General features: G+C 44.9%; 3 protein-coding genes across 6 annotated transcripts in view; 1 reads left to right on the top strand and 2 right to left on the bottom strand.

Moving 5' to 3' along the window:
- inaE (inactivation no afterpotential E) overlaps positions 1–15,929 on the top strand; it is a 210,121-nt gene that overhangs the window by 64,691 nt on the left and 129,501 nt on the right. The window lies entirely within an intron of this gene.
- LOC149329122 (uncharacterized) lies at positions 1,013–7,093 on the bottom strand. The gene is made up of 5 exons (XM_089560124.1): positions 6,874–7,093; positions 5,198–5,352; positions 4,230–4,312; positions 2,310–2,399; positions 1,013–1,182 (listed from the first exon to the last, which is right to left on the bottom strand). Exons 1-5 carry the CDS (start codon positions 6,985–6,987, stop codon positions 1,028–1,030), a joined length of 597 nt encoding a protein of 198 aa, XP_089416250.1. The 5' UTR covers positions 6,988–7,093; the 3' UTR covers positions 1,013–1,027.
- LOC149329123 (uncharacterized) lies at positions 13,158–15,707 on the bottom strand. Its single transcript, XM_089560120.1, has one exon. The coding sequence runs from the start codon at positions 15,020–15,022 to the stop codon at positions 13,241–13,243; it is 1,782 nt and encodes a 593-aa protein (XP_089416246.1). The 5' UTR covers positions 15,023–15,707; the 3' UTR covers positions 13,158–13,240.

The following is a 15,929-nucleotide window of genomic DNA, read 5'->3' on the forward strand; positions in this document are numbered from 1 at the left end:
CCATCGACTCCAGTGAGCCAATGCGCGACGCCAGTGTTCTGCTGTCCGTACGGCTGGCGTGGCGGACTGCGAGCAGTGGGCGAGCCAGCTTTCTGAGTCACGACCGTCTCCTTTTCTCGCGATATAGGTGTGCCGTGCGGAGGGAACTGCACCTGGCTTTAACGACGGCATTTATGGCTTCGTTTTCTGCTAGCCGCTTTTTCTGTTCCATCTTTTTTTTCTTTCGCTGTCGAAATGCCGGCCAATGACAGCAGCGGAGAAGGGAGGGTTTAAAGAAAGCGGGTACGTGTATTTTTTATTCGAACACAATCCGTGTACTTTCTCTTTCATTTGTATCTCATACAAGTCAGGTCTTTTTGTCGAGTAAAATGTGAAACGCAATTTACGTCACGCGAAGTGCGACGTTCTAGACAGCTGACACGCAATTTCGTACATGCAGAAAACGCTGTTCTTAAAGATGTCGGCGGCGGACAGCTTTAATTTTTTCGCTTTCTTCCTGACTCGAAATGGTTTGATTACACGGAACGCGGCCAAAAGGGAGATAGATATACATTGCGTATGCTGCATAAGCAGAAACGTGCAGACTACCTGATATATACATAATATATGGTACATAAGTGATGTCCGCATGCAGACAATATAAATGGGACGCATTTATAGTAATAAGTGATGATTAGTTCAAAAATATGTGTTAAAAAACTTTTAATTACTTCTATATTGTGTTCCTCTAGAAAATTAATAGTATTCAGATATTTTGAACTTGAATGCAGAAATAAGAACAAAAATTGCTCTTATGCAAAGCTAGCTATTTACATCTATACAGCTTCCATCTGGTACACGACTGATGCGTGAGATACAGTATCTGCATGATATTTGCGATATACGTGATATGCAGCATACGCGATGATACGCGATGTGCCTTACATCTCCTACAAGTCAGTTTCATTCAAAAACGTGCTGTCTTCTATAGGTAGTGGAGCGACAAAGGTCTGTTCGTGTGCACGTCTCTCTGGCTGTGCAAGGTAGCTCAAAGTTCCTCGCGCGGAACCCTGTCCGGGAGGCTCTTGCATATGCTCTCGTATATCGTCATGCTCCTTTTTCCGCAGTTGGCTCTGTAGATCCTGTTGCATTCCGTCGGTATCCCGTCATCGATGGCTGACTCTGGTTGCACGAGTTGACAACCTGACAAAGGACGGAGAGAATAACTTTGACCGCGCTGTTTAGGAATGAAAATCGTTACAGTTTGGCCATTGCTGTCTGGGATTCCACATTTATTTAAATTATACATTGCAATAACCTTCTGCAGCATAGAGCCTATATCAGCCTTATTTAGCCTCCAGTTTGTAGGCTACAGCAATGTTAGTCTCACCGCAGCGGTGGCCTGTAGTGGTTTGGGCATCCGCCTCATATGCAGGAGGTGCAGTATTCGATCGAGCACTGCGAAATGCTTATGTTGTGGCGCTCTTTGTCACGCTGCCCTTCCGCAATAAAAATTTGTCACTATCACCATTATCTATTTCAGTCTTACGTTGTGCTCTTTAAGCCGTTTCCCTACTTTTGCGCCACCAATCCAGAAACATTGAATTTTTATTATTATTATTTTTTGCTGTTGTCTACGTAGGGTGCACCCACAGTTGAGCAAGGGCAGGGCGATAGGATTCGTGACAGCACAAAACAAAGTGAACATGTGTTGAGGGGGAGTACGGTAGGCAACAATACAAGAAAGATGCTGATTATGCTGGTAGGAACATCCGGATAGACAAAAGCAACGTTCCAACACAATGGGATTAACCTGTCACCTCTGATATGCTGCTAATGTATGGCGTTTGTATCAGCACAAAAATTGCGATAGGCGGACAAATTATGTTTGTCCCTTCAGACTTATCGCACACATGAGTTATCACCTTGCATCACCTTGCACATCGCACACCAGTTATTACTTTGGGCTTATTTCTTTCGATAACTTTGCGTGCTAAACCACTTTCGTCCTGCTTCAAATATTAAATCACTGTCTTTTCAGCTATCATCAAACCAGCCTTTATTGACTTTATCTCTCCCCATTCTATACTGGCCCGTAGTCGGCTTTTCTCTCATCGCGCTTACTTAATGTGGCCCTCTGCTTTTCTCACCCTGCATTTAGCACCCTTTATTCCTCATTCTGGATCCTGGCAAACTTACTAGATTGTTTTGTAGTCCTTTGCCTGCACACTGATTGAGCCTTTTTTCTTCTGTAGCAGTAGTTACCTGCGTTATTTATCCCCTAATGCCATATCTCGCCCGTTTCATAAAAGAGACAATCCGTGACTTGCCATTGCCGCCGTTGCCGAGATTCTCAACGAGGATTGCACACGTCTTCTCGGGACTGATGTACATCAGCTTCCTTTCAACTCTTGGCTGGTCTGTAAAGAAAGCGAAGCCATTGGAAACGCTGTTTTCGGGGACCAGCTTTAAAGAACTTCTTTTTATCTTTTCTTTAATCTTCACCGCTGAGCCAGTTGGTTGAGAGGTTTCGTGATGAGAATAAAGCGAGGAACGGGACATCTACGAAAGGACATTGGACGAAGCATTGGATGATAACTAAACGTTTTGTACCGGAACCGGAAATAATTACCGATAAGAACGAAGAGGCCGGAGAGAGAAAGAAAAAAACGATAAAAAAGTGGACAGTATGCCTACTTGGGTTGAGAGCAAATTTCTTGTCGATAAAAACCTCTAACAGAAACAAGAAAAAGAATACCTTTGATTGGCCGTTCCCTTCCAAATCAATGAGTGGGCTATAAACAACCTGATGCATGTTCTGTCTTCATGCTCAGTAGGAATGCTTAAAATGATCTGTTTCGACCGTAAGAATGTCCTGTCTATCTTCAGACCTGTCTTGTTGAATTGCACTGCTGCCGAAATTTGAGAAAATATTACAGCTGAACGTGTTAGGTGCTTTCGAAAAACTAGCAACTTAATCGACCCCAACCATATATCAAGAAAAGGCCCTGTGACACAACTGATTCAGAGCACTCACGGTATTCGGCTCACATAAAACCCTCGTGGCTCGGCCTATGTTACGTCCCTAGATATATTCAGGAGTTCGATCGGGCCTCTCACATTATGCTCCTCATAACGTTCTCATGAGACCTTCTTATTGCTAGCATATTTATCTGCTCATAGGGCCATGGTGCAAAGAGCAATATGTACACTTCCCAGGTGTCTAGCGTGGATCCTAATAAACGTGTCTTCTTGTGTCCTTCAAGATAAGGTTGTAACGCTTATCCTCTTGTATTTTATATTGAGGGCATCGCCCAAGTTGTTGATACTGACGCGTTCATGTTTGCAGATCAAGGCATTATTTGACAGCTAAGCACTACTCGCGAGGGCTAGTGTGTTCTAACCAATGCAACCGCGCATACCCTACCGTAATGTGAAAAGTGCCAGATGAATAAATAGCCTGCCTTGCGATAACTGGCCATAAATTTTGAATATGAACACTATAACTCTAAACACAGGAGAGCTGATGTCCAGTTGTATTTAGCCCTCTGGGCATAAAAAAAGAAAAAAAAAGGCGCGTCGTATTCCTAGTAAGGCGCCTTTTACTTTTTGCTCTTTAAAGCAACGTTCAAAACCGTCAGCTCATCCACATAGAGTGTCAAAAACTTCGCACTGGCCAACCTGATAGCCCTGAAAATGAGCTCACTCGCCTGCTATGCTTTGAGGTAGAAAACTCGTCCTTCATGCGCACTGTTTAGAACTTGAATGGCTTTCCCAGCCGTGAGCCTGTGCGCTTCAAGGCTACCATTGAAGAAGCTGACTCACCTGTGTTTCTGCTCCAAACGAATTCCTTATAGCCTTCACTACGGCTACTCTCATAGCCTGAGTCGCTTTGAGACGTTAAACCCCTATAAGCCAAACATAAACCAATTACTAATAACATGCCGGAAGCCAAAGGCCACCGACACCAAGGCGCATAGAGGATGCTTTTTTCCTAATTTCCCGAATCCACCCCACCCCCTCTCTAAAAAAAGTCCCCTATGCTGCTTGCTTTCAGAGCCTGTTGGCTTCAGTCATATACGTCATGATGAGCATCTCTTTTTTTCCCTTCACTAGTACGCTCAGTTACTAATAACCGCTTTTCGCAGGCTCATCCCTCATATAATGGCCTGCTTGAGGGCGTATTGGGAAATAATAATAAACCAAAATAACAACTGAACGATTGGTTGACTTGGTGAAAGATGCGTTACCGAAGCCGTGCTTGTACGTGACAGCATTGTATTCCTTGTGTATCCCGGTCTTGCTGACCGTGAACTGGACATTGTTCGGAATCCTGCACCGGAAAGAAAATATTGCGCAAGGAGAGCTATAGAGTTACAGTGTCCTCGTAACAGTGTCAGTGATTCTGTAGAGGATCCAAGAAAGCTTTTAGCCATGCGTGATAGTCCTCTTTGGATGTTTATGAAATGACAGTAACGGCAAATTGAAATTCGCCTCTCGCATTAGATTTGCGCATTTTTTTTTTTTTGATTCTTCGATGTAAGATGTGTCGGGTTGTCGGCGTGTACTGCTGTTGCTTTGTAGGGGACGAGGACTTGTCAAGCTGCTATCGCAGCTTTTTGCCTCGCCTCCCCGATCTTTGATGGAAATAAATGGAATACTGTTATACAGTGAAGATATTTAAACTGAAAATGAAGCAATTGTAACATTTAGAACAGAAAAAAATACTAAATAAAAGTGCCGCCACCACCGGTCATTTTTGCAAGCAAGCTGCGATGACATCAAGGCGGTTTCTTAAACAAGGATCTCTGAGGCTGTAGGATGCACCGGAATTCATTTCTAGTCGGAGATCTCAGAGTACATTTTGATTTCAACGCCACGATGTTGAATCGAGTGGCGTAAAAAAGATATTCTATCTTTAATTCCAATATTTTGAGCAATAAATGCGTCTCTTGCTGCCTTAAAAAACTCCAACATGGCCGCAAAAAGCTAAGCAATTGATTTTGACTACGAATAAAATTTTTCTTTCGTTCATGAATCAATGCTGGTCTTGCCCCTTCTTGTTTGCGGCCTGGATATCTCCATTATATTTATTCCATAACGACGCGAATTCCACTGGAAATTTGCCACGTGGCACTAGCGGTAGCAGCCGCTTCTGCGACCTCCTGCATTGAGGAAGAAAGAAAAAAAAAAAGACTATAAAGAACAAAGTGCTTACAGTTTATTCCTGAAGATGTTGTGGCGAACACGCAGTGTGTACAAGTAATCCTGGTCGTTTATTTTTATCAACCTTTGTGCAGACTCGCACTTTTCAGTTCGCTTTAGGTTGAAGTTGCGCTTGATCACATATATTCTTTCCTCGATGTTCATGAACTGCATTCAAAGACAGCGAGGGCATTCGGACACTGAGACATCTCGGAAATCAGTGCAATGCGCTGACAGAGTGCTAATAGGAGACTGAACACAAAGCCAAGTTGCCCTTAATCGACTGAGTAGGCTTTCCTGGTGGAAATGAAGTATATCCTTACTAAAAACAGAGCCTTTATAAAATGACAAATACCAACTATTTTAATTCAGGTTTCGCTTCCAGCAGAGTTTTTTTTTATTTAGAAGCGGACTGCAATGACGTAAACACCTTTTTAATTTTTACTCAAATCTCTGAGGCTAAGCCACACCTCTACTCACTTCCACACTGTGATCGCGGAGTCCAAATATTGTTTTGACGTCATGACACGTCATGAGTTTGAATGATGTGGCAGAAAGAAGTATACCTGAGAAAGAAAATTTTAGTAGTAATAAATCTGTCTTTTGCTGCCGAACCTACGAGTGCAGAGCAACATATCAACAACAATGTTATGCAGTGTACCTCAGGGTCTCTTTAAGCACAATTCACTTGGATGGAGTCTTAACTCAAGCCGGCAGTTCAGTGCATGCCTGTATTGGGAGAGTACAGAACGTGTTTCCGGTGACATAACTGCCTTAAAATATAAACCAACAAGCTAATGTTGAAACTCCATGGCATGCAGCTGTGTGCTAGTTACAATTCAAATGAGAAGCTGCTAACTCAAGAGGGACTGAAATTATTCATGTTTCGCTGAACAGCCGTGCGATATGTAGAGGCTTGCACCAAATATGACGCCATACAAATCGATCTGGCATTTGCGCCAACAAACATCGGTGCATGTACATCAATATATCGCCTATTATAACGTCAAGCACAGCGGTGTTTGCGGAAGACTGATACTTGAATTGTGTGGATGGATCAGTTCTTTGGCTGATGGCTTGGGATTCATTCCGGTTAATCTGCGCTCCTCCAGGACAGAACATCAAGAAGAACGACAGGATAGAGTGCCACATAACACAAACCAAAACCTTCTAATAATAAAGCGTAGGCACCTTGAGCGCTATGTTGTAGAAACGCTAATGTTAATGTTATACGCCCTGCCGCGGTGGCTCAGTGGTTACGGCGCTCGGCTGCTGACCCGAAAGACCCGGGTTCGATCCCGGCCGCGGCGGCCGAATTTCGATGAAGGCGAAATTCTAGAGGCCCATGTGCTGCGCGATGTCAGTGCACGTTAAAGAACCCCAGTTGGTCGAAATTTCCGGAGCCCTTCACTACGGCGTCCCTCATAGCCTGAGTTGCTTTGGGACGTTAAACCTCTGTAAACTGAACTGAAACTGAACTGTTAATATTATACGAAGAAGAGGTACGTACATCAGTGCAACTTCAAAGGTCATGATGAATGAAAAAATTTGCGATGGCCTTTTTTTTTCATCTCGGAAATCTCAAGCTTCGGTCAGTAATAGTGACCAAAATATATGCTCAGCATTGTAACAACGATATCTAACAGTTGCAAGGTAACATCCAAGTCGGTTCGACATGAAATGACTCACGTCTTCCATGTGCTGTCGCTCCAGGTGCTTGGGGTCGTCTTCGTAGGGAGTCGTTTCCTCAGTACTCATCGGAGTGGTAGTTTCAGGAGGTGGTGTTATATAATACTCAGCCATCGACTCTGCTTCCTGTGGTGAACTGATCGTGGTTTCGACAAAGTCCGGAGCCGCGGTAGCTCCCAAGGTTTCCGATGCCTCTTCGGCGTATGACACTTTCCATGTCGTGAAAAGCAATACAAAAAACATAAACTGGACTTGTTTCCACATGTACGTTGGCTTTGTTCCAGGCGAGTATTTCATTGAGCTCCTGAAGAGCAACTTTGCGAGTTCAGTTTTTAGAGTATATGAAGTTTGCGCAGAAATCGGTCGTGACGTCATTTTCACTAAGCGCTTTCCACGTCAACGGTCGTCGTTTCGTAGAGAAATGTGCGCAGCCCTTGCAAAGAAGAACGTCTACCGTGCTTTACATGAGCAACAGCAGGAGTTGGTTGCTTAGCTCTGCTGAGCATGCATACATTATTGAAATCTCGCCATTAGTCTATCGGCCGTGCAAAGTAGGAGACAAGATCAATCTGTCTTCCTTAAGCAGACGTCACATCTGCATTTACTTGTGCCGTTCGACTGCCAAAATTCCGTTTCTCAGTAAAGCTGAAAAGAGGCACGTGGCATATGCCAAGGATGCTAAAATAAGCGGCGATTTTACATAACAGCAAGGAAGGCAGGGAGCGAAACATTCTGGGTGCACTGATACATGAGCGCGGTAAATAATAGGACTGGCATGCATTTCATCGCGTTCACTAACATAGCTTAAAGCCTAAGTGTACAAACGATTTTGTCGCGGAGTGTATTTGCACCATGTCAGATTTGGTACTATACTCGAATGCCACTCAAGAAAAAAGGAGTAAATGCCTCTTAAAGGAGGCCGTCCAACCTATGGCGTCGACTGACTGCATTACATTGGGGTTAATCTCCTTGCTCACGCTACCATGATATCACGAAGACTAGCAGGAGAAAGGGGATTAACTGCGGATTAGTCGTATTAACCGCGACATCATGCAAATAAATCGACATCATTGGCTGGCGTTTGCACTGGCTCTCCTTTGAGAGCCATTTGGCAGTTCCTTCTTGAGCGGCACCTGACTATAAGTGCGGGTGCGAATGAAAGAATACGTCTTCTTTAGCTGACTGTGCAACGTGCTAACCCATTCTCGATTTCGATGCCAGCTAGATTAGCCGCTTTCGACTTATGAAGCCCTCTCTTACAGCCATTACTTACGCTATCCATTTGCCTTCATGCCTGCTCAATGGATCTGCACTTGCAGTGAGAGGGAAAGAGCACCCTATCACGAGAGAAAAATCGACTAAACGAAATGCCCAAAATGTTCTCGTCGCAAAGCGAGCGATGTGGCTGGAATAGAAATGAAGAGACTGTGGCGGTGCTACCAAAAAATGAAGGGGTGCTGCAGGCTTTCGCAGTGCTCTGCTCCTTCCGAAGCAAGAATTGTTCACGGTTCATGATAATTCTGCTAAACACTGAACCTCATTTTCCCGCTATATAAAACTTGCAAGATTCCGTGTATGCAGTCGTCATGTAAATCCGGTTTTGCAAGAAGCGGGCTGTTCAAAATAAATTTTTTCTTTCAATCATGTGTCTGTTAAACCACCCCCCCCCCCCCCTCCTGCCTGGCATCCTTGAAGTCGGCTTACTGACACTACTTTCCCACCTCTAAAACTGTGCTTCATGCATTATTTGGAAGTACAGGCACTTCATCATTGAAGCGCAGGCATGAGTGAGCATACCCGTGCTGTAGCATGTATCCTGCGTTGAGCTGTAGTGGTTAATTAGCGCACAACGAGAAACTGGGTTCTCATTGATGGGCTCGGAAAAAGTGTCGCCTCTGTACTGATACCCTTTCTGAAAAAACATACCACCTTTGTCCGCTTACAGTACCTAGTGACCCTGCTACGTTGCGCGCCCTTCAGAGTAATGACAGGTCCACTTTCTAGGTTTGTCTGATTCGTGCTTGACGGGTTGGCGGCCGCAAAGAGATAGAATTTCAAGCAGTGCTAACACAGAGGCCATTTGGTTTCTTACCTTCGTTACCGCTCTGCAGCACCTGTCAGGTGTTGTAGCGCGCAGTAACCAAGACAGGAAAGAATAAAGTATATAAAGCCACGTACCCTTGAACATCCTGCTTGCTATTACGGTGAAAGCCTTTAATTCCTCATCGTTGTTGACAGAAGGTTGTCAACAGAGGTGTCACGCTTTTCGGCTGGCCGAAATGGTTAGGACGTCATAGTGCTCAGATTCGAAGTAACGAGGTCACCCACGGATGCCTGACGCCCCCTTTTGGAGCAGACGACAACTAATAAAATAGTTCTCTTCCGCTCCGAGAGGGGGCGTAGGAGTCCTTGGGTAACCCTAGTACATACCTCATTACTGCGAACAGAGCCATGGATACAACCGAACTCATCGAGGCAGACGGAGAGTCGTGCTAGAGAAGCAGTCAAAGTCGGCAGCCAAAGTGTGCAGTTGTAATGTGTAGTCAAAGCGTGTAGTCAAATAAAGCACTAGTACAGCACAAACAGTCTCGCAGTCAGTGCCAAACAGTGCGCCAGGAAAGGCTTTCGCCTTGCAGCACTTTAGAGAGCCAAAGTGGCTTCTGAATTTTTTTGTCATTAATACCCACCTTTTTATTCTATCTTGCCTTCCTTCCCATCATAATGTGCTTTGTATAAGGCGTGGTGTCCCTTACTCGGAAGGACATTCAATCTTTCCTTCAGCAGCCCCCCCCCCCCCCCCCCGCCCTTCATTCATTATATTATGCGTGGGGAGAGTTGGAGCCGTTAAAGCTTTGCCTGATTAGCATTGTTCAACTTTCAAAACTAACCTAGCTTGACAACATCCTATAAATATTCTTCTTGCGCTGAGTAGCTGCTTTGCACTTTCAAGCCTTGTTATGGTTCATTTAGCGTGTATTTCTATGCCATATATTAATTTAAGCTTTGGCGTCACCTTATTATTCGTGTACATCTAATGATATCGGCTCATGTGATGCGAATTAACCACTGAAAGATAAAACTGAAGGTCCTGGTGACGGCGTGAATCTGCTTGCAATCTGTTGTCAACACGCTCACTTTGTCATCAAATTACTTTTATTTGATTCTGCCAGAAAGAAGCAGTGGTACGATGACCACCTTGTTCCGCTGTCTTCGAGGCGTCGCACATTGTGTCATCGTGTATTGTCGAGAGCTTTGAGGTCTACGTAAGGGATATGAATATTTCCAACTGGGCGCATCAATAAAGCAAAATACAACAAAACTCTTGTATAATGTCAGAGGCTTTCTCGATCATTAATGTCGCGCTAAAGTCTGCTTGCTTGCGTTTTGGAAATGTATTTAATGTAATTCAGACTCATTAAACGTGAATGCTTAAGCGGGGAAAGCTAAGTATCTGCCGATTTGCATTCAATCATCTTTGCAAGAGGCGCTGCTTTCCAGGAAGCTGCCCATTATAGCGATGCTTGAAAAAATTATGCAGAACTTTCCTGTGCCTTTCAAGTGCTTGCTATCCTATCTTGCAGCTTCTTGAATTTTATTTGTTTGAACACAGATTTTTTTCAAAGAACTGAAGTTGGTTCTCTGGAACAGATTGCCACCATGGTCCCATCGTTTCTGTATAGATAGCAGAAATAACTATAAAGCTTCAAGCTGGCTTCTGCAGTGCATAATTGAAAGCCACTGTTGTAGCGCATTTGCCAGAAATGGGCCACTCCTAAGCTTATACAACTGAAAGCTGCTTGATTGTATCAGTTTCGAAAGTCCGCTTCGAAACTAGACTGTCCCCTATTGTCAGTTCCGCATCTCCTCGCCGCGCCAACAGGGAGCATGCGGCCCGCCGCCGCGCCCGCCACCGCGGCGCTGCTGTCGAAGTTTGCGCCAAGGAAGTGCGTCGTCTGCTACAGACGCGTACCGTTCCGCTGTCCTCCCTCACGGCGCTTAACCGAAGACATTTCTCACGCTTCGTGGCGTCATTATCTGCGCTTCGTAACTTTAAATAGTTAAACTACGTGTGCGTAGAAGCGACCAGTGCTTTAGAAAAAGATGGGCATCAGTGATTACGTTTCGCTTCGGGCAGAATAGTTGCTTTCGTGCGTCTGTAGAATGCGGCGTTTCCATCGCATTGCGCTTGAACGGTGACCTTACCCTTCTGTATCAATCCCATTGGTCGCGAGTAATTTTTACTCTTGCTTTCCAAATGCGAAAGTCAGCCAGACAAGAAAGCCTGAACGTCTGCCCCGATTTTATTAAAGATTAGAAGAACCCTCCAGACTAGTCTCGAGAGGTTCCATAAAGCGACTTATTAGTTTTCAAGGCACATATAGAGAGCTGCCCGATAAATATCATGCTGACATTTTTCTGCTGCCTCTGGTGAATACTTATAGAATAAAAAAAATCAACCACACGTCTTTAGTACTTATAGAATGAAAAAAAATCACACACACGTCTTTAGTACTTATAGAATAAAAAAAATCACACACACGTCTTTAGTGGAGTTGCATCAGCGAATTACAGTTTATTAAAACTCTTCACACACTTTCAGGCGTCTTCCTTTTCACTTCGGTCATTATTTACACAAGCTTTGCTTTTTTACGTTCCCTCCGAGCTCTATTGGCACTGTCGTTCTCTTGGCTCTTCTTCCGGGAAAAAAAGTGCATTCGTGTGACCAAATAGAAGTGTACAATCTGTGCTGTAAAATCACAGCTATGCTCTGGGCAACCGATACAGTTAGTTCCTCTCTTCGCAAGGGCATCTAAAACATTCCAGAAAAGGTCCCCAAAGGCTTCTTTTTTTGATGTTTGCTCAATGGTCTCTTCTATGCTTTTCACGCATGCAAACAGTTTCCTTGAAGGACAAACAAGGCTGCCAGTCACAAACTCTCGTTCAATCACAAGCATAGCTTCAGGCGGTAGAGAGTCTTGTGAAGCCATTGTATCGCTTTTGCACTCCATGCAGGAGGTCACCTTCATCATTTTCTGGGCCACGTATCCCGCTAAATAGTACAATGCCGCTTTTTCTGGACTTGAAACACTGTGCACGTCATCGTCAAATGGGGCTGACAGCCCCCTCGAAGGCAGTGATGTGAGTCGCTGGAAGATTTCATCTTTAACTTTTCTCTTTTGTAGTAGTGCTTCACGCCGCTTCTCTCCAAGGCTCTCAAATGTGCTCAGCAGAACTCGTTCATCCCCTGCTTCACAGTTCCCTTTTGTGGCAAGCTTAACAGGTGTGTAAAGGGACAGTAGTCTGAAAAGCTGGCTGAATTTGGTGACGGTTGGATGGTCTTCGTCTCCTCCGAAGGACCTCACGAGCCCAAAGAATCGCTGCAAAGCAAGAAATTTGAGCTTAACAACTGTGATTATGAGGAGCTGAAAGAGGAAACACGATGGAAGGGATACGGTTACCTCGAGTGGATCCTGGTTCAGGCTTGCTGTCAGAATGTAGCTCACGCCTTGGTTGAACAGGAACTCCACAAGTGACAGCACAGACATCAGTGTTACACGTAGGGACTCGATAGTCTGCCTAGATGCGAACAGCTTGACATTAGGAATAGATTCCGTCTCGTTCAACATTGTCAAGAAGTCGTCCAAAAACTGAAAACATATAAATGAAAACAGAAAACAGTGTTTCGAGAAAATTGGTGTGAGTGCAAATTTTTAAGTCTCGGTTCTTTCCCCACAGTAAAAAGGCGACATAAAACAATTCTGGCACCTTAATTTTTGGAGATCCCTTTCGTATTCCAGCTGCAGGAACCTTGGAGTTCAGAATGTCAAAGAGGTCATTTAGTAGCATCGTGAACTGTTCCGTTCCAAAACTGTCGGCGAAGCCAGGTACCATCATTTGTCTGTAGACCTTCAGGCCAATCGACACACTTCGGCTGAAGAGCTGCAAGCGAAAATGAGTAAAAGAAATTTGTAAAGCTTGGAAAAACATGATGGCAAATTAGTTTTGAAAATGCCTGGGCGCTGACAAGCACAGATGTAATGTATAAGCATGCAGTTTTATGGCACCAACTGCTTACAATGTTTACAATGACTGAATGGCCAACTTTACCTGAGTCGCCAGACGAACGTTCATGGTCTGGAGCTTCTGTGGCTTGACATGGTGCTCAGTCAACTTAGGAACCACTTTTATAGCGGCCTTTTTTTCCGCCTCAAAAAGACGTTCATAGTGCTGGAAATTTGCTTGGTATTCACCTACCTGCAACAAATTATTTTACACCATTTCGTTATATGCAGTAATTAAACATAGGTGAACAAGTCTCTGTTACACAGCGTCATCACTCAAGAGACATGCATATCCAAGGAATTATTTAACTTGCCTGACCATATTTGTGCTTCATCATATGATTCCGGATGCATTTCACGATATGTGGCACGTCACAAATGAAGTGGAGGAATGTTCCCTCTGGAAGGCAGGGATGTTCAATCTTGCACTGTGGGTGCTCCACCTTTCCGCTGATGCCGAGGTGTGTCCACATCGATTTGTTATTTCCGGCACCATCGCTTATCACTGCCAGTACGCGAGCACCATGTTCATGCAATTGTAGCACTGAGCTCATTACCACCTTTGCCAAGACCCATCCTGGCGCTGCACCCTTAGCTGCAAAAGTTGCTATGGGTTGGACCCATGACGCAAACATTGGGTTGAACATAACAACCAGTGCATGGTCTGCCAGCTGTTCTGTGCCAACTTTAGTAATATCCCCGTAATCTACAAAGCCATCAAATTTGTAGGACGACCTGTTAAACTCGGTTCCTTCCCTGAGTTTCACTTCATCGATGATTAGACAACCATATGTGTAATGTTCTGGCTTGCCTGCCATATGCAGTTTTATGCTACCAAGGGCAAATTTGTTTAAGCCGTAGCCACATGGAAGACCTTTCAGTAGCTGTACAAGACGGTTGGCACTTGGCAGGGGCAAAATCTTCATGTCAGATAGAGTTCTGTAACACTTTGGGCTTGTCAGCCTCAGAAGCAGACAGATCATAAGCCAGTCTGTAGTGTACCGGTGCCCACGTGGCGACTTGGCCGCTTGTTGCATGACGGCTGCCTGTATGACCATCTTTTGTGCTTCTGGCAGGTCCTGTGTCACTTCACCTAGACTTGTTGAAAACGCTTTCTTCAGTTTTTCACTGAGTTCGCTAATTTCTTTCTTCTTTTTCTCCCGAGCTGCAGCGGCACGAATGAGCCTCTTCCTCAAAACAGGTTCTGCAAGGCACACCTTTTTCTTGGGTTTCAGCCCACTTCTTCTTTTGAGGTCCTTCGTCATTTTTGCACACTTTATACAGACTCCTTTTTCTGCCTCAGTAAGAACTCTGCACTGCTTGTGGTATACAGTTCCTCCCCTGCTAGAGGTGCAACCTTGACAGACTTGCATAGTTTGTACAACCTGCACAATTGCCTCTACGTCTGCTAACGAAGTGATTGCCAAATCCATGGGCAGCGTCTGCACCAGTTTTCCGCGGGCAGATACAACATAACTCATGTCTTCGCGAACTACGACACTCTTGAGCACTGTATATACATCTGCCTCCAATCCTGCCGTGTAAAAAACAATCTGTGATCGGCGCCCATTTTCATCTTCAAGAGCTGCCGATCTCCACTGACGAGGTAACCTCAAAGAAGCACTCTTCTCCACCAGCTCATTAACATGCAAGCAGCTGTCTTGCACGGGCTCTGGTTGCTCTCGCTCGATATCGATATCTTCTGCAGCGTCGCTCTGCGTTGCCACTGCGTCTCTTGAGACGGTTGCTCTCTTTTTCGGAGATTTTCGCCGTTTACGATTCGAGGAGAAGTACATCGGGAGATTAGGAAATATGGTAGGAATTGCATCACTCCTTAGAGACCATACACCGCGCTCGATTTCAATCACTTCTCCGTTGATTACATGCTTATATGACTTCAGAATATCCCCTTCTTGGAAGTGGGCGTCGCACACTTTGCATGTTTTCCCCAACACCTTGTCTGCACGGGGTATCGCTCTCGACCATTTTGCAAGGAGATTTGGATCGGTTGGCGGAGAAAAGAAGTGCCTTTTCTCCGTGTTGCGCCGGTACCCGCTGGAACATCCCGGCACAAAACACGTTGGCATTTGGTTGACAGTCCTAGCACACTCTAAAGACCATAAATGACGCACACCACCTACCCTCTGACAGCGAAAAAATCCAAAACTTGGCGCTCGAGAACATTCGGCAGCCCACGCTACTTGCAGGCTGGGTCCACACCATGAGCGTCCGCACCCGACCACACACCGAAAGCTGCTGAGGCGTAGTGCACAAACACTCAACTCATAACGACAGGATCACTTGATAACAAAAGAACGCGACGCAAATGAGCACGACAAACGGAGCCTCAGAAACGTTGCTGAACCGCGGCGTGGCTAGCTAGCGTCGAGCGTGGCGCAAACTTCGACTGCAGCGCCATCTCAGAGGCCGGGCGCAAAACGCGGCCGCTTCGGGAGGAGAAGTTTCGAAACTGAAAAAGCTTTATAAACGGTGGAACAGATTGCCACCATGGTCCCATCGTTTCTGTATAGATAGCAGAAATAACTATAAAGCTTCAAGCTGGCTTCTGCAGTGCATAATTGAAAGCCACTGTTGTAGCGCATTTGCCAGAAATGGGCCACTCCTAAGCTTATACAACTGAAAGCTGCTTGATTGTATCAGTTTCGAAAGTCCGCTTCGAAACTAGACTGTCCCCTATTGTCACTTCGCGTAGGCTTACGACGGTGCCGCCTTTGAACTACGTAGCCAAGTAGAGATGTCGACCTGCATCTTTTATTTCTCCGTTATGTCCTTTATTTCTGACCAGATCAGTTCGTCGTCGGTTCGTCATCACTTCGTCTCCAGTTTTCTCCTATGACCTAGTACGAGGTGAATGCTTGGCATTATAGAAGGTGTTAAGTTGTAGGGGTGCAATTATAATAGAAACCTCTAGAAATAAACAAAACCTACAGTTTAATTTTGATTCGCATTGTAATGAATGAATGAATGAATGAA

Source organism: Amblyomma mixtum, chromosome 9 (assembly GCF_055824585.1).
Source record: "Amblyomma mixtum isolate Tamu chromosome 9, ASM5582458v1, whole genome shotgun sequence".
Classification (NCBI taxonomy): Eukaryota; Metazoa; Arthropoda; class Arachnida; order Ixodida; family Ixodidae; genus Amblyomma; species Amblyomma mixtum.